Genomic DNA, 25,553 nt, shown 5'->3' with positions numbered 1-25,553 from the left:
AATAAAAATAAAACATAAAATTCTCACGACGTTTCGGCCACAACACAAGCAGTCTTCTTCAGGTGAAGGAACAGAACTCTCGGGGCCGACAGCGCTTCAGTGAACACTGCTGAGCTTGGCAGCGGCTTTTAAGCTGGGTGGGAGGAGCAGACGAAGGAGTTTACATATCAACAGGAGAATTTAGCATTGAAGTAGCTGTGTTAATGTGTTGGATTAGCAGGATGTTAAAGTCAGAAATTAGCATGTAACTGGGAGATTAGCATAATGTTAGTGTAAGGGATTAGCATGTAACTGGTCACGGAAGTAGCTATGTTAAAGTCAGAGTTTACATGTCAACAGAGGCATTTAGTATATTCATGCTAAAGAACTGCAACTACCCAACTATCATACAATAAACCGATGTGAAAAAACTGAATATAAACTACATCAATATAATCAATGTACTCAATATATTCTCCAATAAGCTGAGCTATTAACATAAATTAACTGGGTATACACTACACTATATAATGAATACCAGATAGTAAACTGATAAAAACTAAAATATAAACTACATCAATATATTTTTTTATTTAAAGCTTTCGTGACTGCAGGGATTCATATTCTTGGTTCTTTCGGTAAAGTCACGTAGAAGGGAAACAATAAAATAATAAAAATATAAAACAATATAATTGTTTTATATTCTTTTATTGCGTTATATTTTTATTTATTTTATTGTTTCCCTTTTACGTGACTTTACCGAAAGAACCAAGAATATACATCAATATTATCAATAAACGCAATATACTCTCCAATCAGCTGAGCTATTAACATAAAGTAACTGGTAGCAGTTACATTGGAGAAACCAAACGACATATCTCGGACCGCATCCGTGAACATAAAGCAGACTTGAAACATGGTAGGATGAACACCTCAGCCGTGGCAGATCACTGTTATAATTCAGTGGGCTCACATGACATTGACTTCTCCAAGACAGAGGTTCTCTGCAAGCCACCCGGCTACCATGAGAGATTCGTTCATGAGGCCATCCACATATACAAACATAGAGACAATTTCAACCGAGAAGATGGATTCTGGCTTAGTAATCATTGGAAAGACGTGCTAAACCATTTCGGTTCTTGATTGATTGTATTTTACGGTGACTTTCAGACCGCAGTCCATTCGCTGGCACTGCCTCTTAACACCTTTCACACGACGGTCAATGGTATGGTTTATAGCATATTGTATAATGGTTGTAATGTATAGTAGTCTAGTTTATAGCATAGTTGTAAGGCAACACAGGACAGAGCAGCGCATCGTGGCTGTTTCTCTCTCTCCCCTCTCCTCCGTTCCGAGCATAGATGGACTCGTCCATCTGAACAAAGCTCGTCGCTTTCCGTGGTGCTAACGTTGAGGAAAAAAGAAAAAAGCAACCGCCACTTTTTTCGACATAGAATTGTAATGTATAATGACATTGTTAGTAGTTCAGCTGATTGGAGAGTATATTGAGTTTATTGATAATAATGATGTAGTTTATATTTTAGTTTTTTATCAGTTTACTATATGGTATTCATTATAAAGTGTAGTGTATACCCAGTTACTTTATGTTAATAGCTCAGCTTATTGGAGAATATGAGTACATTGATTATATTGATGTAGTTTGTATTTAGTTCTTTCACATCGGTTTATTGTATGATAGTTGGGTAGTTGCAGTTCTTTAGCATGAATATACTAAATGCCTCTGTTGATATGTAAACTCTGACTTTAACATAGCTACTTCCGTGACCAGTTACATGCTAATCCCTCACACTAACGTCATGCTAATCTCCCAGTTACATGCTAATTTCTGACTTTAACATCCTTCTAATCTCTCACATTAACACAGCTACTTCAATGCTAAATTCTTCTGTTGATATGTAAACTCCTTTGTCAAGGCGCTCTGCTCCTCCCACCCAGCTTCAAATACACTGCCAAGCTTAGTGTTCATTGGAGTGCTGTCTTTCTGACAGTTCTGTTTCTTCACCTGAGGAAGACTACTTGTGTTGTGGCTGAAACGTCGTGAGAATTTTATTTAATTATGTTTTATTATTTTATTATTTCCCTTCTACGTGACTTTACCGAAAGAACCAAGAAGATTAAATATTGTAGATAAAACTTTGGTGTACGCATTTACACTATCAATTGTGGCCAAGTCGCTTATGAAAAATAAGTTAATACCTCAATGGGCTTTAACTGGTAAGATATAAATAATTGAGTTTAATTTGTATATTTTAAGTGATTTGTTTACCTTTCCTATACTTTGCACTGCTTTCGTGTTTGTATTGTTGTAACGTTCTTAACCCGCTCCGACTGGAAATATGTGAAAAAGAGCTTTATAGCTCATCAGAGTCCTCTAGTATCAATACAGATTCTGATACTGCTCGGTGGAGAGAGGGTGGGGGGGGGGGGGATTTAAGCTACTTTAGACTTGTAAATTATCACTATTGTATTTGATCATTTTAAAAATAGTAACTTAAAACGTTGTCAAAGTAATTTTAAAACGTGCTAATTATTTCACAGTTAAAAGTACGTACAGTATGCAGGATGATGGTGTCAGGTAATAAAGAAAAAAGAGGAAGTTGTAAGGATAATTTTATTCCATACCAATGGGAATTGATGCTATAAATTGAATAAAATTATCACTCGTTTTCCCTCGTGTGCATGACAAGTAATTGGTCAATTTTGAAACCTCACAACTTGTGATAATTTTCTAATAATAAAAATGTACACGTATGCTAATACCTTCCTACACCGTGTCGATCATGGGGGTTATTCGGCCATACTTTATCATTTTGTTTATTATGGGTTGGTGATGGAGAAGGCTTAGATCTGGTTCAGCTATCACTTGACACTTGATGTTGACAGTCGCCGGCAATCGAACTCACGTCATCGGGTTCGTAGGTGGTGTGTCCTTACCACTGTGCCACCACTCTCCCCAAATGGCACATGTCCATGATAATATCTGGCAGCTGAACGTTTTAATGGCACCTGGATACTCAAGAGGCTTGTGTGGGTGCAATGTCATTGGACGGGGGAACAGTACAAATCAGTTTTCATTATTTACTTTTTCACTCACAGCCAACAACACAGTGGAAATTACCATGAAATTATAAAGTACACATACATGCCTTTATGCAATCAACTGCCGAATGAGGGCTTCACTGCGCCGTGCGTGTTGTCAGGGTTATTTCATATTTCATTAACGCTGGTCAGTGCCGGTTGCTGAAAGCAGCCAGCACGGGACAATGGATTGCTGCGCCGCCCTCTGCTGACAGTGTAGCCCAGTAGCCTAAAAAACACGTTTTTTTCGTGGTGATCGCCCATGAGCCTGGGCGTTAATATGTACCTCATGAAAAGTTGAAAAGCATTGTTTTGATTGTGAGATAGTTCCCATTTTCATGATTGTGGTAATTCCACAATACGGTATGTCATTTATGGCAGAAACAAGCAGACAGATTAATATCTTGTCAAAGTTTAACTACAACTTTCTATCTACAAGATTGGAATTTTTAATATCAAAAATAATCTTTTGACATACCCAACAGAACATGTGGTTTTATTTATCCATTGATTTATTTTAAAAAATCCAAACCCTTAGAAAAAATATGTATATATAACAACATTATTAAAATATATCAAAATATATACATATATAGCCCCTTTTTTCAAATTTTATTGCTGTTTTTCACACCTGATGATGATTGCTTGTGTTGCAGTCGAAACGTGAGAATGTTATTGTTTTATATTTTTTATTATTTAATTGTTTCCCTTCTACGTGACTTTACCGAAAGAACCAAGAATATAAAAATATATACAATCAGATATTTATTCCAGCTATTCTTTAAAAAAAATATAAAATGTGTATTATTTCCGTGCTAGTGTTATACTCCCATAAAACTTAAAATGGTATAACAATGTTCATGTTTTTTTTATTTTGAAGGAAAGCTAAAATTTTAATTGTTTTTCCTTTTCTCTGCTCGCTCCCATACAGATGTCAAGCCATCCAATGTTCTGATCAACACACAAGGACACGTCAAGATGTGCGATTTTGGCATCAGTGGATATTTGGTCGACTCTGTCGCCAAAACCCTGGATGCAGGCTGCAAACCATATATGGCCGTAGGTGTTCCGATTAATTTGAATATTACGGCCCATGACTTATGGTGTGGCTCCTCTGAAGGCAGCAGAGGGTAGTACAGCAAATGCCATTGGTGTCCTGTAATTCTATGCTCACACATCAGTGCTCTCTGCCTTAATGAACACGCACTGACCAGTATGGTCAAGTATTGTCAAATAAATCCCCATGACCTACATGGTGTGTAGAGGCCCTCATTCAGCAGTGGATTGTCTAAAAATGGCTGTAAATATATAATTGATATATCTAGTGTGCAATGATAATAATGTCAATTCTGTTTATACTCCAGAAGGGATAAAAAGTAAGATTTTAGAATAAACGTAGTCAAGTCTTTTCTTATAAATAGGAAATGAAAAAAATAACATTTTATATATAATCTAGGCCCTTACATATTACAGCCCATATGTATATAGAACGTGGTCAGCCTAACTTTCCAAAATGCTTTACACTGAACACATATATATGTAATCTCTGTCATCAGTGAATACGACAATCACCTCCCATGGAGTGTGATGCTAAAGCTGGGTAGAGCCTGTAATTGTCAAAGCCTACAACTGTATACCAATAGTATAAAACAGATGAATGCGTAGATTCTCCATATTTTTCGCAATGAGGCTCAGTTTTGTACAGGCGCAAGTTTTAACAACCTAACATGATAATTTAGCATTTTTACCTCCCCATTATGACACTGGAATGTTGCCATGGTGCAAAGATTTGCAAGCTGAATTTGAAATCCAGATGTCGTGGCTCAATCTCCCAGCGCTACACAATAGTTAGTCAATCAGCAAGCTGTCTGTGGCGGACTAAAGCATGTACTGTACTACCACGTTTAGAATGTTTGGCCAGTGTAGAAGAGTAGGCCAAATGCCCTCTAGAGGGGCCCTCTAGAGCCCTCTCTAGAGGAGGTCCTTTTGCCAGCAGTGGCGTGAGTAAGCATTTGCAGAGCTGCACCCCTACCTTATTATGGCACTTTGTCATTTATTGTTTGCCTATTTCTCATTAAATACATGAACTAGTTGACTTGGTCATGGGAGTTCAGGAACCGTGAGAAAAGAAATGACTAATACCTATCCCATGTGCGCCCACCCTCTTTCACTTTTACAGCCAGAGAGAATAAACCCGGAGATCAATCAGAAGGGTTACAATGTCAAGTCTGACATTTGGAGTTTGGGCATTACCATGGTAAGGGTCTTGTGATAGACACACACTGCTGCAATGCTGCCGTAGCACATTTCCTTCTGCTGTTATCCGCACAAAACACTGTTTTGTGCGGAAATTTACCTTTACATTGCTCTGCTTTATTTGCCACATATAGCGTCTTGTGTAAGTTTAGCAAATTTAATGTGCACCTACACAAGTGGTGGTTCTTAACCTTTACTGCAGCCTTGAACTCCTTTGGTTCTCAATTGTACCTTTGGTTCTCAATTGTACCTACGTGCCCGTTATTAATTTGTGTTTCGATTATTTACCTTCTAAATATAATCTGGCCATGTCGAGCACCCCCAGAAAGGGCATCTCGCAACTCCAGGGGGTGCGTGCACCCCAGGTTAAGAACCACTGACCTAAACTGATCAAGGTAGAGTTGTAGCACGGTGGTCATTAACCTGTTAATCCGAATTTGATTCTCAACCATGGTTTGTAATACCTGTATCATTCTGCACTGACCATCTTGGTGAAGTATGGTCAAACAATACCAATGACTGACATGGCAGAGGAAACCCCTGCGTCCAGCAGTGGATTGATGAACTTTAAGAAACTGACCTCATTATACCTAAATTGTAATTAATAGCATTCTCAACTATATTCTATAGTGACTAATTATAATTAAAACGTGTAAATAAAATTTACACTTTCACTTTTCTTTTGGCTTCGGGCATCGTAAGATTAGAACCCTTTTATTTAGCATTTGACAAGAGCTCCATGTAACAGCCTGCGACTTGATCACGTTACGTTTTATAATGAAATAGCATTTAAATAAATATATCTTGTGATGTTGTAAATCTAAGTGGTTTTTAATAAAAAAAATAATTCATATTTATATGAGTAAGGTGATATTGTTTGGCGCACGGCGTATATGTGTGTGTGATGTGTGTTGTGGGGAGCGGTAGTGTAGCGGTTAGTGCACTGCACTACGAACCCGGTAATCAGAGTTTGATTCCCGCTCACAACTAACATCGGTGACGAATATTTAAACTGGTCCTGGGCCTCCCCTAGGTCGACTCAGCCTCAAACGAGTACTTGGTGTGGTGGGTAAACATTGCCACTGGGAATAAGAAGGTATTCGGGGCGTGGTGCTGGCCATCCACCACCTGGTGTACTGTGGCGGCCTTCATACGTGCTTGTTAACAGCACTTGCCCAAAAAAGTCTGTTAAGACTTATTCTGGCAATTTGTCTTCGACTTGGCTGGTGGGGTGTAGCACCTCGTCTGCAGTTCGAGTGACGATTGCGTAATGCCGTCCATTTGCAGATTGAACTCGCCATCCTCAAGTTCCCGTACGAGTCGTGGGGGACGCCCTTCCAGCAGCTCAAGCAGGTCGTGGAAGAGCCCTCACCACAGCTGCCGCCGGAGAACTTCTCTCCGGAATTTGTGGACTTCAGCACACTCTGGTAGGAGGCTCCCTGGACTCGTAGACAGAGGGGCACATGCAAATAGTGCTTACCACGGGCAGTTAAGGGATGCATGGACTGTGTATTTCATCATTGTGACCGACAAACTGGTCAAATGTTTAAACGTATTCTTTTTTCAAAGCTAGGTACCTTGGGAGTATTGCTCCGTCCACTTAAACAATCATGCTTTCACTTTCAAACCGATATGGCTATAAACTTCAAGCACAAGTCATGGGCACCACGTAGCCATTCGTTTTTCTGAAAATGTATAATAGTTTCAAAAGTGGCCTTTTTACACTCATACCACAAATCCGCATTTGACCATTAAATTTTATATTCGTAGATAATATTGTTCAGTTCAGTTCATTTATTTTGATATAGCCCTGTGAGCCATTCGGATCTTGAATCGGGTGCAACCACAACAAACAAAAAAACAAAAACACGAACAAGAAAACATCTTAAAGTGACTATGTGACTGTGCAAACAGAAAATCCATGAAAAAAACCCAGCAAAATATTGTAGTGGCAAAGTGCCTCTCTTATGACTATTTTTACTGGTCCATAAATGCAACTTTAACCTTGTAACAGTAATAATAATACTGGTCTATAAATGCCACTTTAACCTTGTAACAGTAATAATAATACTGGTCTATCAATGCCACTTTAATCTTGTAACAGTAATTATAATACTGGTCTATAAATGCCACTTTAACCTTGTAACAGTAATAATAATACTGGTCTATAAATGCCACTTTAACCTTGTAACAGTAATAATAATACTGGTCAATAAATGCCACTTTAACCTTGTAACAGTAATAATAATACCAAAAAATGGTAGGTGAGAATAGCAACACTTTAACATTTCTAAATTGACAGGAATGTCAGAAGCCAGTATAATTAATTCTCTAATTAAAAGTCACATCTATTTCACCTCCGATTAGCATGGTCGGATACGTACAGTGTGAAAGAAGGTAAACATTTTAAGAGAATGTTAATTGTGTATACAAATTGAACAAAGGCATCTTGTAATTCAATTTCACCTGTAAATAATGAAACTATTTATCAGTATGTCAACAAGTAACATCACGTTCCATTATGTTCCGAGCCTGTTCTATGTGTTATCGTGATGTTTTAACCGGAATGTAATACAATTATGATTATTTAAATAATACGAGAGTAATTTACAGCCATGAATCCAAAACTGGATGAAGGTTTTCCCCATGCCGATGATTTAGTTATTATAAAAAAAACAATTACATTTAATTGCCAATTAATTCCAAGTTAAATTGTATTTCTTTCCTGTCTCCTCTTTACTCTGCTTATAAAAGATGTAGCAAGTTTGTCTGACATTGGTCAGAAAAGATTATTGAATGTATCCTCAACTGGAATTGAGAATTTCTATTACATAACTGCAGCATGACATTTCAATTAATATGGTTAATTTTTTCCCCAGCCTAAAAAAGAATCCCAATGAGAGACCAACATACGCCGAGCTAATGGTAAGAAGGATGCATTTCGTTACAACCATTTAAATAAACAACAACAACCATATTTCGTGTGATTCTAATAATGGCAACTGCATTGTTGACTCTCTGCCTCTGTTCACGTCCAGCCTTAAGATCTTCTTCTGCTGATGACCAACTGTGTATTTAAAAAAAAAATGTGTATCTCCTTTTTTACCCCCTGTGGCGTATGTCTCACTTTTTTTACAGCTTATTGAGATACAATTGTACGTAGTTGCTTTATAAGTAAAAAAAATGCATTTTATTTTGTATTACTCATACATTATTATTGATTTTAGCTTCGAAAAGTCTTGTTTTTTTAATGGCTGAAGAAAATCCTGGGTTTAGGAGGAATGGGTTACATATTTTTAGGGTCTTTCGGTAAAGTCACGTTTTGATGGCAACACAAGTGGTCATCATCAGGAAAAGGGGGTTAGTTTCTAAAGGCAAATTGTTTATAAAGGTTTAAAATGGGCGTAGCCCAAATGTTAGCAGCATGGGCGGGGCTGCTGATGTTAATGTAAGTGATGGGCAGCAACCACGAAGGTGGTAGGTTTCCACCAATGAAAGGGCTGCCAGGTAACAAATTCCATGTTAATGTAAGATCAGTGAGCGGCCTCCACGGCGAGCGCGCTGAGGTGGCTATGGTAATGTGAGAGATTAGCATGTTAATGTGAGAGATTAGCATGTTAATGTGAGAGATTAGCATGTTAATGTAAGAGATTAACATGTTAATGTAAGATTACAGAGCCAACGCACGTTGAGGTCAGCGTGCGAAGGTGGCTGTTTTGGTGTGAGAAATTTAACCTGTTAATGTAAAATCGGAGAGCCGAAAATAACAACTAACATGGGAAGGTGGCAGGATGGGAACATCACAGCCAGGTAGGATTTAAACTGGTTGATAACGTCCTTCCAATGATTGCTAAATTTGTACCCATCTGCTGCCGCTTGTGTTGCGATCGAAACGTCGTAGTTTTTGTTATTTTATTTGAACCTATCTACGTGACTTTACCGAAAGACCCTAAGAAAATGAATTACTGCAGTCACAAAAGCTTTAAGTCAAGAATGGGTAACAGTTATAGCTCTGCATTGTAGATATTTGGTGGCATCACAAGTTTTACATGGGACATATTTTACCCAGTCTCCCTTGCAACATTGACCATCTCCATCCGAGTAAAATAATAGCAACCTATATTCTACTAAATGTTACGTCAGCCTATTTTGAATCTAAACAAATAAGAGACTTAAACACTGTGTGTGTTTCTCACAAGAACAAATTGCGGGGACACACCATCCTTTCATTTAATTCAAAGTGAGACATTTCTACAACAGCAAGGGCACCGGCACGAATGGGCTTTAATTAGGCGATGGGGGCCAAAAATCGGGTGGACAGTCGCGTATACAGCTCAACCTCCAAATCAAACCTACGACATGTATTGACTCTGCGGCATAACAGAAAATAGCCACGGGGGTGGGGGGAGCTAGTGCATTATATTATTGCACAGAAGGGGGCGTCAATGCACAGGCACAGAACAAGACATTGGTGTGTTGCAATATGGTTATGCTGGAGAGGGGTTTCCAAGTCTCTCGCCCACCCTTTTGGGGTTGCCAATAAGGGTTGTCCTATTTTTTTGAGATAGCTGCTGTTCTGGGAAATCTGTACATCTTCCTGTAACATTAAAAGTCCCCGTTTTTGTCGGTTGCCTATTAATAATACACCACTCAAGGCAACACATTTACATGTAGTTATCCCCTCTTCCTATAGTGAGATATCATTCTGCCAAAGATATATCCTTGTTTTTTTTGTAGCTCAGAGATAGCAACCCGACACCCTAAGCTTTAGTCTGTTATCACGGTCTTATAATTGGCTTGTGTAGCCACTGAGCTCTTGTTCCAGGTCATCTCAACATGAAATAAGCACCATCAGTATTCCAGGGGTTTGGGAGCAGTCGGGTCTGATGATGGTTAACGTAACTTCTCTGCAAGGCAGAGCAATGCAAGGGGGATGGATGATGTTAGCTTGCTTGAAGGGGCACAAAGGTCAATATTCTCATTGGGCACAGCGACACACACCTGTAATTTGCTGCTCGCAGCCGAGTGTTGGGATGAATTCTGATATTTTAGCCACTTTTTCATCGGTATGATTGTAGGATCATTCACCACAAAAAGACAAGCACAGGCTGGAGTTGCTTCCAAACTCTGTCATGAGAAGCGCTTACAATCACTAAACCAAATAAGAAGTAAATAAATGCAAATTCTTTTTTATCCCTTTCGAAAAAGTTGTGTGTGAATGAAGAGCAAGTAAACAAATACGCTACGAGATGTACACAGTGAGTGGTGACAGCTTGAGATTTATCCAAAATTAAAACTGGGCAAGTATACGAATGAGTGAGAGAATGTCATAGCGCTTATTCCCACGGACAAAAGATACGACTCCACTGCTGCCTTAAACACCCAAAAATGGTGGTTCTGGTTGTGTGCACGTGAGTATATTCGTGCTGTGGGTGGCCTATTGCTACCAAATACTCGCATCCTCAGCTTTTGCTCAAGCCAAATGCGAAGATGGGAAAAACAACGGTTACAGAGGACATTTGGCTTTGGAAAGTTGGCAGTTGAATAAGGCAAATAAATGAGTTTAGACTTATGAATAAATGCATGTGCTTTAAAAAAAATCGTAGGTAACATACGTTAAAAGGGACGTGTGGGATGTGTGAAAATGCATTAATGCACAGCTTACAGTGAGGGAAAAAAAGTATTTGATCCCCTGCTGATTTTGTACGTTTGCCCACTGACAAATAAATGATCAGTCTATAATGCTAATGGTAGGTTTATTTGAACAGTGAGAGACAGAATAACAACAAAAACAATCCAGAAAAACGCATGTTAAAAATGTTATAAATTTTAATGAGAGAAATAAGTATTTGACCCCTCTGCAAAACATGACTTAGTTCTTGGTGGCAAAACCCTTCTTGGTAATCAAATCACAGAGGTCAGACGTTTCTTGTAGTTGGCCACCAGGTTTGCACACATCTCAGGAGGGATTTTGTCCCACTCCTCTTTGCAGATCTTCTCCAAGTCATTAAGGTTTCGAGGCTGACGTTTGGCAACTCGAACCTTCAGCTCCCTCCACAGATTTTCTATGGGATTAAGGTCTGGAGACTGGCTAGGCCACTCCAGGAGCTTAATGTGCTTCTTCTTGAGCCACTCCTTTGTTGCCTTGGCCGTGTGTTTTGGGTCATTGTCATGCTGGAATACCCATCCACGACCCAATTTTTTATGCCCTGGCTGAGGGAAGGAGGTTCTCACCCAAGATTTGACGGTACATGGCCCTGTCCATCGTCCCTTTGATGCGGTGAAGTTGTCCTGTCCCCTTAGCAGAAAAACACCCCCAAAGCATAATGTTTCCACCTCCATGTTTGACGGTGGGGATGGTGTTCTTGGGGTCATAGGCAGCATTCCTCCTCCTCCAAACACGGCGAGTTGAGTTGATGCCAAAGAGCTCCATTTTGGTCTCATCTGACCACAACACTTTCACCCAGTTGTCCTCTGAATCATTCAGATGTTCATTGGCAAACTTCAGACGGGCATGTATATGTGCTTTCTTGAGCAGGGGGACCTTGCGGGCGCTGCAGGATTTCAGTCCTTCACGGCGTAGTGTGTTACCAATTGTTTTCATGGTGACTATGGTCCCAGCTGCCTTGAGATCATTGACAAGATCCTCCCGTGTAGTTCTGGGCTGATTCCTCACCGTTCTCATGATCACTGCAACTCCACGAGGTGAGATCTTGCATGGAGCCCCAGGCCGAGGGAGAATGACAGTTCTTTTGTGTTTCTTCCATTTGCGAATAATCGCACCAACTGTTGTCACCTTCTCAACAAGCCGCTTGGCAATGGTCTTGTAGCCCATTCCAGCCTTGTGTAGGTCTACAATCTTGTCCCTGACATCCTTGGAGAGCTCTTTGGTCTAGGCCATGGTGGAGAGTTTGGAATCTGATTGATTGAGTTCTTCTGTGGACAGGTGTCTTTTATACAGGTAACAAGCTGAGATTAGAAGCACTCCCTTTAAGAGTGTGCTCCTAATCTCAGCTCGTTACCTGTATAAAAGTCACCTGGGAGCCAGAAATCTTTCTGAGTGAGAGGGGGTCAAATACTTATTTCCCTCATTAAAATGCAAATCAATTTATCACATTTTTGATATGTGTTCTTCTGGATTTTTGTTGTTGTTATTCTTATTCTGTCTTTCACTGTTCAATTAAACCTACCATTAAAATTATAGACTGATAATTTCTTTGTCAGTGGGCAAACGTACAAAATCAGCAGGGGTTTAAATACTTTTTTCCCTCACTGTACCATGAAGACAACTGTAAGGCAATGACGTGCCATTATCCGTCATTACATTTTCAAAATGGTTCAAGTTCGTCTTGTGTTAGAATCAAGATCGAGATGTCATCATGGCCAAAACTAGTGATGTGGTAGAAATGGGTTATGCTAAAAGAGTTACAGCCTCTATTCAATCTACTGCTGGATGAAGGTATCCCCCACATCGTGGTGGTCATGAGGACTGTTTGGCCATACAACCCAGCTAGGTCGGTGTGGGTTGGTGAAGAGAGAGAGAGGCCCAGCACCACTGCAGATGTCACCACTTACCAATTGCGGGGATCATCCTGCAATGCACCAAACCATTTCCACTGCTCCACCCAGCAATATGTTATATGGACATCAGTTATGACGTATGCAAATATTCAGCATATTTGTAACTGTCCTTTTGATTTTTTTCTTTTGCAGGACAACACTTTTTTTGGAATACACAACGCCAAGGATACAGATGTTGCTACGTTTGTGAAACTGATTCTAGGCGACAAGTCAAACTGAGTATTTGTGAAGTGGGGGATGCAAATCCTCAAAGTAAAGCGACAGAACTAATGCATATGGCAGACATTTCATGGTACATTGTAGACAGCCCCAGAAGGATCAAATGCATGCTGGTGCTGCTACATTTGCAGCAGTAAATATACATAGGTCACACAGAGATACCAACGCGTTATTAATCCTGGTTGGCATTCCTGCGCGTAACGTGTGCATGGCGTCGGTTCAATCGGTGGCGAATACCACACATGCTTTTGCCGTACATTTTTGTTTGTTATTTTAATGTTCTCCTTTACCCCAATTTTATTTAAATTACATATTCATCTTAATTATAATATTCTCCCTTCCCAACTTTTTATTTAAAGTACGTTTTTGAATATGAAGATTCAATTGTTTTTCACCAGTACAATCTCAACACTGGCCTTAATTTCAGGAAAAATAATCAACGAAATAAGTTAATGTTGTCCCAATGTGTTTGTGTAAATAATATTTACAACAAGCAGCGCAGTGAATGCCATTTTGCTTATCCCATGGTGCAGAGTCGACACACTATTTTGATTGTTTCAGAGGCAATAATGCAAAGTTCTCTATTTTTGGTGGCAGACACCCTGTGGTGTTATTGTTCAGCTGTGAATGTTCCGGCTTTGCCTGTCAATCTACATGTGCGATCTTCATGAAAACAAAATGGAAACATGAGAAGTATGAGAGCTTTGCCAAATATGATATGCTTTAATGGTTATTGTGGTGAAAGTTAATAAAATTGCCATAATGGTATAATTGGCCGTTTCCTAAAGCATTTATCTGCAAATACATTTCTTTATAATGGAACACAAAGTGCCCTCTATCTATTTAGCCAATATGTAAAAAAGCTTGCTAAGTGTATGTACGTATCGGATTGAAATAGAGATGACATTATGTAGGCCTGGGAAAGGTTTAACAGCTGTACCTCATATGACTTCAGTTGTAAGTCGTTTAAAGATAGCAGAATTCTTTAATGTAAAGATATACATTTAAAACATCATAGACACACAGCATGAGCTTATAGTGACATTGGAGGAGGCAGTGGTGTGGTGATTAGGGTACGTGCCACTTCCAGTGATCTGGGATCCTAATCTCCCACAGGCCGTTTCTTTTTTACACTCAAAATAGATTTTTTTAAAATCAGATACTGTAACTGCTAAGGTCTTGGTGAGTTTCTCTTGACTTGAAATTAGCACTCAACACTGGGGTTCTTCGTGCTGAAGAAGCATAGACAACTGAGATCAGCTTCACCTATTCACTTCCGTGCCCAACACCGCAGCCACCACCCTCCGTACTCTTCACTGGCTCCCTTTCGCCAGCCAGGACAAATTCTAAAATCGCCTGCCTTTGTCATCGCACCTTCACCACCGGTCCCCCACAATACCTCGCCTCACTACTCTCGCCTTGCACTGAAGCTCATGGGAGAACCCTACGCTGCGTCACTCAAAATCAGATTTGGACACCACGGTCTCAAACTGTTACAGCCTCAGGTCGGTTCTCTGCTTTCGTCCCCTCGATGTGGAACTAAAGGCCTCTATCTGTTTGGTGAGGCTTTCGAGCAGCCCTGAACTTGTCTCCGCACCTCGTGAGTTGTTGACTTGCCTGAAACATCTTGCGCATCTGTCATCATTATTAATATGAGCTTTCACAACTAATTTTGTCACTAGTTGACTATTGAGGCACAAGAGCAACATACACCTCGGAGATCAAGGCGAGAGTGAGTAGCAGCAGTGATGACGAACATGTTATGGAGTACATATTAAAATTACAATCATTCAATACAAATATTGTCTTGAAAATAAAAACACTATTTGGAGATTTTTTTTCTTCCAAAGATGCATGTTCAGGTTTTTTGAGCGGTGATGATGTCAAAGAAGCTCATGACCACAAGTGAAATATGCGTGAAAATCAGCGTGGTGAGGCTTATGAAATGCTGTGTTTCCTTTACGACACTTTGTATTTAAAACAAACATTAAACGAATCTCATACGGAAAGTTCGTGTTTTATCCAGATAATCTGTTTAAGAAGGGTTTGCGTGAGTTTTTTTGAGATGCCACACAATGGAAATGTATGGAAATGCTGTTTAACTTGCAATGATATCACTGTTGTATTGTTATTCTACTGTATAGGAAAATATCTTTAATTAGAAAAATTGACCCTCATGTCTGATTGTCAATATTTTTATAATTTACTGTATTTTAGCCATGTATGGTAGTGAAAGCTATGCAGTTGCTTTTCTTGGATATATGATATTTTAATACTTGAATGGTGTACCAGGCTTTATTGAGCTGACATATATGGGGAAAATGCATACCATTGCTTAAGATCTGAAGCCGACATTGTATGCAAACAAATATATATAAGGGCGTTAACAATAAACCACAACATACCTTTTACTTACGTGTGCATGTTTTAGAGGATTTCAGCACACTATAGGGCCTTGTTTTTGTTGTTTTTTTGTGCAGTTTTCCTTTGAATAAAATTTCTTTCCAAAGATGTATACTTTTCTTTCGTGTAAAGTGTTTATTTTATGAGGAAAACGGTGAAATCTTCTGGTTACCTTTGGCGCTGCATACAGAAATACATGTATTTTGCGATTCAAAAAGTATATTATAAGACGTGCGGTCATGAGGTTTAAATAAGTAATGAAATGAGCTCATTGCAAAATATACTGCAGAAAAAAAATGTACATTGTCAGAAAAATACATTTCAGCAACATGAAAAACTTATATTCTATATTAAGAGAGTTATATATGCAGGATACAAAATGTGCACAATTATTTGCATTGTTAGCAGTGGTGATTATTATACTGTCAATGCATTTATTTTAAACTAATAATGCTAAAGAAAACGGATATAATAACCTTCACAATAAGTTATCATGTGATGTCCCCAAAGTATGCATCTTGCTGAAATATTTTTAATACAGCTTTACAGCAAACGTTGAAATTAATGGGATATAATTGTTATGGTGAGAGTGGTGACGATGATGACCTTACAGCAAAAAATAAAGACGCTTGAGGAATTTCAAAATGTCATTGGCTTGTCTGTTCTGAGACGTAGGTCTTGCCTCTGGCACATAACCTGTTACAGTGAGGGAAAAAAAGTATTTGATCCCCTGCTGATTTTGTACGTTTGCCCACTGACAAAGAAATTATCAGTCTATAATTTTAATGGTAGGTTTATTTGAACAGTGAGAGACAGAATAACAACAAAAAAATCCAGAAAAACGCATGTCAAAAATGTTATAAATTGATTTGCATTTTAATGAGGGAAATAAGTATTTGACCTCTCAATCAGAAAGATTTCTGGCTCCCAGGTGTCTTTTATACAGGTAACGAGCTGATATTAGGAGCACGCTCTTAAAGGGAGTGCTCCTAATATCCGCTTGTTACCTGTATAAAAGACACCTGTCCACAGAAGCAATCAATCATATTCCAAACTCTCCATCATGGCCAAGACCAAAGAGCTCTCCAAGGATGTCAGGGACAAGATTGTAGACCTACACAAGGCTGGAATGGGCTACAAGTCCATTGCCAAGCACCTTGGTGAGAAGGTGACCACAGTTGGTGCGATTATTCACAAATGGAAGAAACTCAAAAGAACTGTCAATCTCCCTCGGCCTGGGGCTCCATGCAAGATCTCACCTCGTGGAGTTGTAATGATCATGAGAACGGTGAGGAATCAGCCCAGAACTACACGGGAGGATCTTGTCAATGATCTCAAGGCAGCTGGGACCATAGTCACCAAGAAAACAATTGGTAACACTACGCCGTGAAGGACTGAAATCCTGCAGTGCCCGCAAGGTCCCCCTGCTCAAGAAAGCACATATACATGCCCGTCTGAAGTTTGCCAATGAACATCTGAATGATTCAGAGGACAACTGGGTGAAAGTGTTGAGGTCAGATGAGACCAAAATGGAGCTCTTTGGCATCAACTCAACTCACCGTGTTTGGAGGAGGAGGAATGCTGCCTATGACCCCAAGAACACCATCCCCACCGTCATTATTATGCTTTGGGGGTGTTTTTCTGCTAAGGGGACAGGACAACTTCACTGCATCAAAGGGACGATGGACGGGGCCATGTACCGTCAAATCTTGGGTGAGAACCTCCTTCCCTCAGCCAGGGCATTGAAAATGGGTCGTGGATGGGTATTCCAGCATGACAATGACCCAAAACACACGGCCAAGGCAACAAAGGAGTGGCTCAAGAAGAAGCACATTAAGGTCCTGGAATGGCCTAGCCAGTCTCCAGACCTTAATCCCGTAGAAAATCTGTGGAGGGAGCTGAAGGTTCGAGTTGCCAAACGTCAGCCTCGAAACATTAATGACTTGGAGAAGATCTGCAAAGAGGAGTGGGACAAAATCCCTCCTGAGATGTGTGCAAACCTGGTGGCCAACTACAAGAAACGTCTGACCTCTGTGATTGCCAACAAGGGTTTTGCCACCAAGTACTAAGTCATGTTTTGCAGAGGGGTCAAATACTTATTTCCCTCATTAAAATGCAAATCAATTTATAACATTTTTGACATGCGTTTTTCTGGATTTTCTTGTTGTTATTCTGTCTCTCACTGTTCAAATAAACCTACCAATAAATTTATAGACTGATAATTTCTTTGTCAGTAGGCAAACGTACAAAATCAGCAGGGGATCAAATACTTTTTTCCCTCACTGTATGTAACTATCGGCCTCAATCTAACCACACTTGTGTTTTATGTCAACTTGGCTGATATGTTTAAGCATAGACGAAAATAATCTCACCTCTGAGGAAGCAGTCATTCTCTATTTTTTTATTATTATAGGGCAGTATTAATGATGATGGAGTATTTTTAATCTATCCTAGATTCTGTGTGTTCTTGTTTCAATAAGTGGTGGCGCATTGGTTAATGCACTACTACTAACCTGGTTATCTGTGTTCAATTCCTGGCCACGAATAATATTAGTGCTGAGTAATATCAGAACTTGCCCTGAATTGGGCTTAGACGAGTATTTGGTATGTAAAACGTAAGCACTGACGAGGCATGGTGCTGGCCACACTACACCCTCATGTACCGTATAGACCTAAATTGGTGATCACGAACTTTTTGTAGGCTCACAGGATATCTTGGTATTTTTGTTTGTTTCAGTCTACATTACTGGCCCAATATAGCTGAGCAATATCAATATCAAAGTTTTGACATAATGTAGGTTAACATGGTCGAATGGTTAGCACACATATGCCCATCCCGTGACCGAGAGCTTTATATGATATTCCTGCTTTGGAAATATCGGCCTCAGGTATTTTCCATCATACTCTTTTGGAAGCTCTTATACTATGGCGTAAATGTTATTGCCTGGACGCACACACTAAACTGTTATGATAAATTTGTCAAACGTGCCATAACACCAAATTACATTGGGTGGGTAGCGATGGTGCAAAATTAGTTTGCTATAGGAGTTTGCCTTGTAATGCCAGATACCGTTTTGACATTCGTAGGAATTTTAAGGATGCAAGTGCTGGGAATTAATTTTCTTGCTATTATACATTTTGTAGTTCCAAGCTGCTATTCAATGGACAGCTGCATCTACTCAAACCGCTGTCCGTGGGACTTGGGATGTGGCGGCGTGAGACGTTGAGCCTGCCAGGTGGCGTCACGTGACCGTGTGTGCGCAATGTCCCCTCGATCTGACAGTGTTTACATTAGACATTTTCACGGCAACATGGGTTTCATCCAACCCGTGTTTTCTGCCAACGTCACCGAGTGGAACATATTTTTTTTTTAAATAAACAAGACGACAGTAATGGATAAACCTTCTTGCACTGGGGTGTTATGCAACGTACAAAACGGATTCTAAATACGGGTGACAAAAGGTGCAGGCCTAACGGTTAGGACAGAGAAAGCTCAGGTGACGTTGAGTTACCTGGGCGGGTGAAAGGCCCACGACACCATTATTAAAATTGTATTGAATTAGCCAGATGGCTCAGGGGTCAGAGCACTGAACTGTCACTACTCTGAATAACCGAGTTCAAATCCGGGTAGCCAACCATGATTAAACCAGGTTCTCATGTGTGGAGAGTTGGCGGTCTCAGTCTGGTCACTGATAGCACACACAAAAAAAACACAATTAATTTGTTCTTTCACGAAATCCCATCTCTAGGACACTTCACTTTCAGTGACGTGATGAACAATACTCTGGCTCTTTCAGTAAAGTCACGTAGATTGAACCACCTCTATGGGGAGGGTTTCCACACATCTGTTAGACCACCTGATGAAGATTGCTTGTGTTGCGATCGAAACGTGATTTGTTTTATTTTATTTCTACCTACGTGACTTTACCGAAAGAACCAAAGAGTATGGATTCCTGCAGTCACGAAAGCTTCAAATCAAGAGTGATGAACAATCTTTACAGGACATTAAAATGTGACCCTAGTGTGGCCAAATGTGTCTCTGAGTGATTTCAGGAGGAGATTTGCGACATTGTCTTCTGGGGTTGTTCACTGCCAACAGGGTGATGAACTAGAAGCTGCAGTGATCCAATTAAAAATAACTTAATCTCATGATTCTGATGACATAATCCAGATTAGTTTTTGCTTTACTAATCCGCATTGAGATGTGCATCATGTGGTCAGGAAACAGAACAGGTTGTGAATATCCCACAAAACTTTGGAAGTCAAATAGAATACAATTTGTATTACAATGAAAACATTATTAAAACATGTGAAGGTGCAGCCATGCAATTGCGTGCTCACACCACTGCTGGCAGAAGGGTCTCCACTCGAGAAAGCTCGTATGTTTTGCCTACTATTCCTCGGTGGCCAGACATCATGGAAAACGTGCTTTTACCCACATTTTGCCCCACCACTCAGGACCTGACGATCAACTATGGGGTACCCATTCATACTCTTGGTAGAGCGGGGGGGGGGGGGGGTCAATAAACTCGTCCATCATCTCAACTGCCGTGCCGGGAGTGCAAACGGGGGATGTACACAGGTAATATTTATCGGATCAATTAGCCTTAACAGGTAAAGACAGCTGCCTACAGTATATGCGGTCGACCTAAAGGCTGTACGTTTCTCTCCTACTCTGGGATACTGGGAAGCATGGGATCACATATACACAGTACATGTGACAGCAAATGTGGCTTACATTAAACCCATAGTTTCAATAGGAAATTAATTTATCACACCCTGACCACTTAGAAGAAATACATTTGGACAGCAGTGTATGACTTACAAGTAATGTTAATGCAACGTCCTTGCATTCTGTGGAAATGCAGTTTTCAGGAGTCAACATTAATATTATGAAAATGATGCTGTAGATTGCAGCGTTGTTGGAGGACACCAAATGCTTATTTTGTGTATGCCACTGACAGGCGTCCGTTACCCACCTGAAAAACCTGCTGCTAGAGGAAGCCTCGTGTTTTGGTGCACATATACGTATCAGTGAATGGAGGGATTAAATACCATTCTATGTGTTTTTTTGGTGAACAGTCGCATTGTTGTTAGCGGACTGCACTACAATCTGAGTTCTATTCCCGGCCACGGCTATCATCAGTGGCAACTATCTGAACTGGTTCTGGGACTCCCCTAGGTGAACTCAGCCTCAAATGAGTACCTGGTGTGCTATCTGAACATTAGCACGGGGAAGACAAAGTTGACTCGGCATAGTGCTGGCCACATCACCCCCTCGTTTTCTATTATCAGCCTTAATAGGTGCTTGCTAACAGCACTTACACCAATAACCTTTGAAAGGCTATACGGAGGATGTCTTTTTATATGGCTGCAAGCCCCACTATAGGTTCCTGGTAGAGCCCCATAAACTGTGATACATTACAGGTCTGTAATGATGCATCAATTAATCGATTAAAATCAATGCTTATGCTCACCATATATGCACGTAATTGTATATTATTTTTTTTATTTACGATTTCTGAAAATTAGACCAGATGAAATTAAATGTTACATTTAAGCTCATGGAGAGAACAAACGAAATGTTAAAACAAATAAACGATATAAAAGTTAAGTTAAAAAAGGCAAATCATTAATTGTTTGTGACCTAAAATCCGACAATTCTTCAAATCACTTTATGAGTGACAACCCATACTCATCATTTAATCAGCTATTCCAAAACGCCGAGCCAACCCTGTGAATTGCTCCATGGCAGAGAGAACATTTGTTTGCTTGAAGAAGACTACTGTACTTCACCTTTCCTCAGTGAATGGACAGCTTTCACCTGTTTATTCTTCTCAATGTAGTGTCTCATATTGTCTTACAAAGAAATCAGCCCATTATATTCCGCATAATTGACTCATTAGAAATACCATATGAAAAAGGAACTCTATTGTACAGCTATCACATTCAATTAAAAATATTGGTGCCATGAAAAAAAATGCATCTTATCTATGCCTTACTAACAGTAACAATAATTTACAGCCAATTTTCAATCCACTGCTGGATGAATACCTCTCCATACCTTTAATATATATTGGGTTCGTTTAACCATACCAATATCCACTGACCATAATTTTAGTGACCAAGGAATCGTTCAAATATCTCTCGTTGCTGATGTTAGCCGTGACTGGGACTTGAACTCGGTTACTGAGTTCATTGTGTGGTGTGCGAACGAATGGGCCACTGGCATGCCAATTAGAGTGTTTGAAGAACGATGCAGTGTATTTTGAAGGTGACCATTTTACCTTTGGATTTTTGTTTACTGTTTAATACATGTTGTTGTTGGCATGTTAGAACAAAATGTTATTTTTATTACAGAAAGCCACACTCAATAATAATGCAAAATGTGGCCGCAACTTCACTCAAATTTCAAAATGTAAAAAATGCCACCAGTGTAATATTGATTTGAAATGGTTGGATAGGCCAAGTTGCATAACTTGTCATATATTGATGTGACATTTCAACACCGATGTGAGGGAATACATTTGACCTTGAAACTCAAGTTTGATGACTGGTTTCAACAATATACTAAATATCCAAGCACTATTCAGCAATGCAGAGTTGAAATGTAATATGGCATTGTTATTATTATTATCATCATTGGCCGTGTTTTATCCGTTGGAGGATGATCGGCCTCCCCACGTTGCCATCATCTCATTGCTCCATCTTCACCATGATTGTCCTCTCTGGTGCGTTCCCTCATTTGACTTTTATTCCATCGCTAGTCTTGTCTATCTGCTATAATCAGAGGTCCTATCCCGCACCTCCGATTAGCATGGTTGTCTACCTGCGGTGTGAAAAAAGTTCGACGTACATACATCAATCATCTCTGCTTGCGACGTATCCTGCCTAAGCCTACCGAAACAGTTCATATGATGTCTCCAATTTGTGTTATTCTCTGATCCACGTATTTATATTTCTGACTCGCAATGGAATTCCCAGTATGTATCTCTTCATGTTTCTTTATGCACTTTTCAGCTTTTATACCATTTCCTTGTCAAAAGCAATGTTTCTGATTCATCTCAGAGTCTGTGATCTGTCATCGACTAACTCCAGCACTCCTGGGTGGATAAAGGCAAGGGGTCTAAAAAAAACCTACATTATTTAAAAGGTAAAATGTTAGAATATCTAAAGTAAGTTGATCAAAACGGAATGTACAGTCTCACTTATTTATGGGGGAAATTACCAGCGCAATCCATAATTGTGATTTGAAATGAGCTGTTTTCTTCGTGAAGTTAACTGCAGATCATTAGCGTTAGCAGATGAACAGGTGCGAGACCAAAAAACGGTGTTTGTTCTGCGCTGGCAAAGATAACATATGTCTTAATATTTCTCACTAATCTGCTCAGCACCCACAGACCATCGTAATTCTTCCAAAGCAAAATGTTTCCACTGATGCTCGAGCTGGAGCTGTCAGGGCATTGGGTTTTACACATCTAGAAATCTTTAAGCCGCCACAGGTGCATGGCGCACGTCGGAGAGACTCCACGCACCGTCGCTCCCCTCCCGTCACTCACGCGGCCAGGGAATACCCACATTTAATTAGCAACCTGCGCAAAAACGTTACATACAAACTAAGGTTGAACACGTGAGTGAAAATACCGAATGTACGTGAACGAAGCGAAGCCTTTCTATTCTTTGCAAGTGAAGGCAGACTCTCGACCCTTGACATTGTCCACGTATACAAAGATAAACGCACATGCGCTTATTGCACGACAATAGTACTGAATTTACACAAAACCTAATGATAGAAGCAAGCAGCAATTAGAAATGTTTAAAGAACATTTCCAAACATTGCATAATCGTTCCTTTGTTCTAATTTTAGACGTTTTTTCCCTTGACCTGATACAAAGATCATCAATCTTCCCTTTGATATGAGCCTAGATGACCTATTTTAGCAACCAAAGAGGTGTTATAAATAAATATCAAAGGAGTAGAATGATATTTTTAGCGAAACACTTTGTTCCATACCGGGTTTCCATGGACTGAAAAGAACAAAAAAGAATCCAAATTCAACCTTCCTCCCTACCAGACAATTTTATTTGCCACCCATGGGGAGATTGAAAATCATTTGCAGACCAGCTCCCTTCCAGCGCTCATTAACCACCTCGCTGGTCTTTTCACCTCAAACGATTAGAGATAATGGCAAACCCAATGGCTAATTGAAACTGGAGAAATCCAATGAGCTATAAAGCTCTTTCTCACAGATGTCCAGTAGAGCTGGGTAATAAACTTACAGCAACAATCGATACAAAACACACGATAGTAGTGCAAAGTACAATAAAAGGTAAACAAATCACCCAAAAACATACAAACAAAACGAAACCATTCCCCATCCTACCAGGAAAAGCCCACTGAGGCATTGACTTATTTTTCAAAAGTGACCTGGCGACAAATGATAGCTCAACAAAGTGGCTTATCATGTGGAAATGTATAGCAGCTAAATAATCTGAATAATCTAACTGCAAGTTTCTCAATGTGGAGGGAAAAACCAGAGAACCCAGCGAAAACATCCACTCGACCACGGGGAGAACTTTCAAACTCCAAATATGCAGGCGTCAGGGTCAGTATATTTGAACGCTTTGGATGCACAAGTGGAAGTCCCCTTTCCCCCAGCTTTCACGCAGCAGACAAAGCTTACAAGAAGGCCGGCAGATGGTGCTCATCAGCCCCATGGTGACTTTTGGCATATGGCAAATACTCTCTAACGGTTTCTCATGTTCAACAGAATTATTTGTAAAAATTTACATCAAATGATTGCAAAAGTACTGAAATGACTGAAGCACTTCAACAAAATCCATTCATTGTAATTATTTTTTTACTTTAACAGTAAATAGATAAAGAACATTCAAGTGGTATATATTTAATGTACTAATGTATGTCATGATGAATAATTGTATCACTGTAGGCATGTGACGATGCATCGATGCATTGATCAAAATATATTCTTATGCTCATGATATGCACATCGAATCATCGGTGTAAGAAAACATATCTAATTGTAAAATTTCGATTTTGTGGCTGGTTCACTTAAACCTTGGGTGATATCCAGGGTGTATATGCCATGGAAGGGGCCCCTAGGGGGCATCGTTCCGGTAACGGGCAGAGAGAGGGCACGCCAGGACATGATACTCTGGGTGAACCCGAGAGGGCACGTGACCAGGACAGGGTAGCGAGGGGGGCCCGAGGGAGGCGAGCAGGACACGTGACATGCAGCCAAGAACCTTCTGGTAAGATCCAGAAGAGGGGCGTAGCCATGGGCGAAGCGAGGCCACGCTCAGGCACATATAAGGGAGGTCCCGAGAGCCGATCCGGGCTGTTGTCTGGAATCAATCCACCGTGTTCCGTCTCTTCGATCTTTGCTCTTCGATCGTTACGCTCGGCTCGTGGGTCAGGCAGTACGCTACTGACTGACCCGGTTATGTAATTACCTCGTAGTGTAAGATCGGCTTTTTGATTTGTGACGATGCAAAATAAAGTAGGATGATACTTTCAGCCTGAATACTTAATTTGATTACAACCGCAGAACATTTTCTGAACCTGGCTTTTCCCTTTAATTGCAGCATGGATTTACTGTGTCGGGGAGAGTAAATGAAATAATATTTTGTGCTTTTCTGTCATATAGATATTTTTAAAGGTCCTCAAAGTATTACATTTCCAATATTACCTTAGAATAAATATGCTTGTAAGTGGTTTGAAATATACAATGTTTTACATTCCCTATCCATCAATACAGCACTTCATTATGGCCAATCAGTGTGGGAAACTGTCCGCAGAGATAGTATTTTCCAAGTTCTCAAAGAATGCCATTGTAATTTGCTGCGCTATGAGCGCTGAAAGGTGGTGTTACAAAAGCTATGAAAGTCGGCCAGCGATGAGAGCTTGTGTAACTTTTTCCTATGTTGTTCAGTGGCATTACGTGCACACTCCCCTTATCACTCGACAGCATTTGATTTTTTGGTGAATCAGTAATG

At 40.0% G+C, this 25,553-nt stretch overlaps 1 protein-coding gene across 2 annotated transcripts in view; it reads left to right on the top strand.

Annotated features, from left to right (window-relative positions):
* LOC116954104 (dual specificity mitogen-activated protein kinase kinase 6-like) overlaps positions 1-15,656 on the top strand; it is a 65,629-nt gene extending 49,973 nt beyond the window's left edge. For both annotated transcript variants that reach the window (XM_032974554.2, XM_032974545.2), the window contains exons 8-12: positions 4,010-4,137; positions 5,258-5,335; positions 6,622-6,761; positions 8,214-8,259; positions 13,048-15,656. In XM_032974554.2, the coding sequence (XP_032830445.1) occupies positions 4,010-4,137; positions 5,258-5,335; positions 6,622-6,761; positions 8,214-8,259; positions 13,048-13,134 (479 nt within the window). In that variant the 3' untranslated portion in view covers positions 13,135-15,656. The remainder of the gene's footprint in view (positions 1-4,009; positions 4,138-5,257; positions 5,336-6,621; positions 6,762-8,213; positions 8,260-13,047) is intronic.
* The last annotated feature ends 9,897 nt before the right edge of the window (positions 15,657-25,553 follow it).

Source organism: Petromyzon marinus, chromosome 3 (assembly GCF_048934315.1).
Source record: "Petromyzon marinus isolate PM22_M1 ecotype Great Lakes invasive population chromosome 3, UKy_Petmar_22M1.pri1.0, whole genome shotgun sequence".
NCBI classification, from domain to species: Eukaryota; Metazoa; Chordata; class Hyperoartia; order Petromyzontiformes; family Petromyzontidae; genus Petromyzon; species Petromyzon marinus.
The sequence above is the reverse complement of the archived record's forward strand: the minus strand, read 5'-3'. Positions and strand labels throughout refer to the sequence as shown.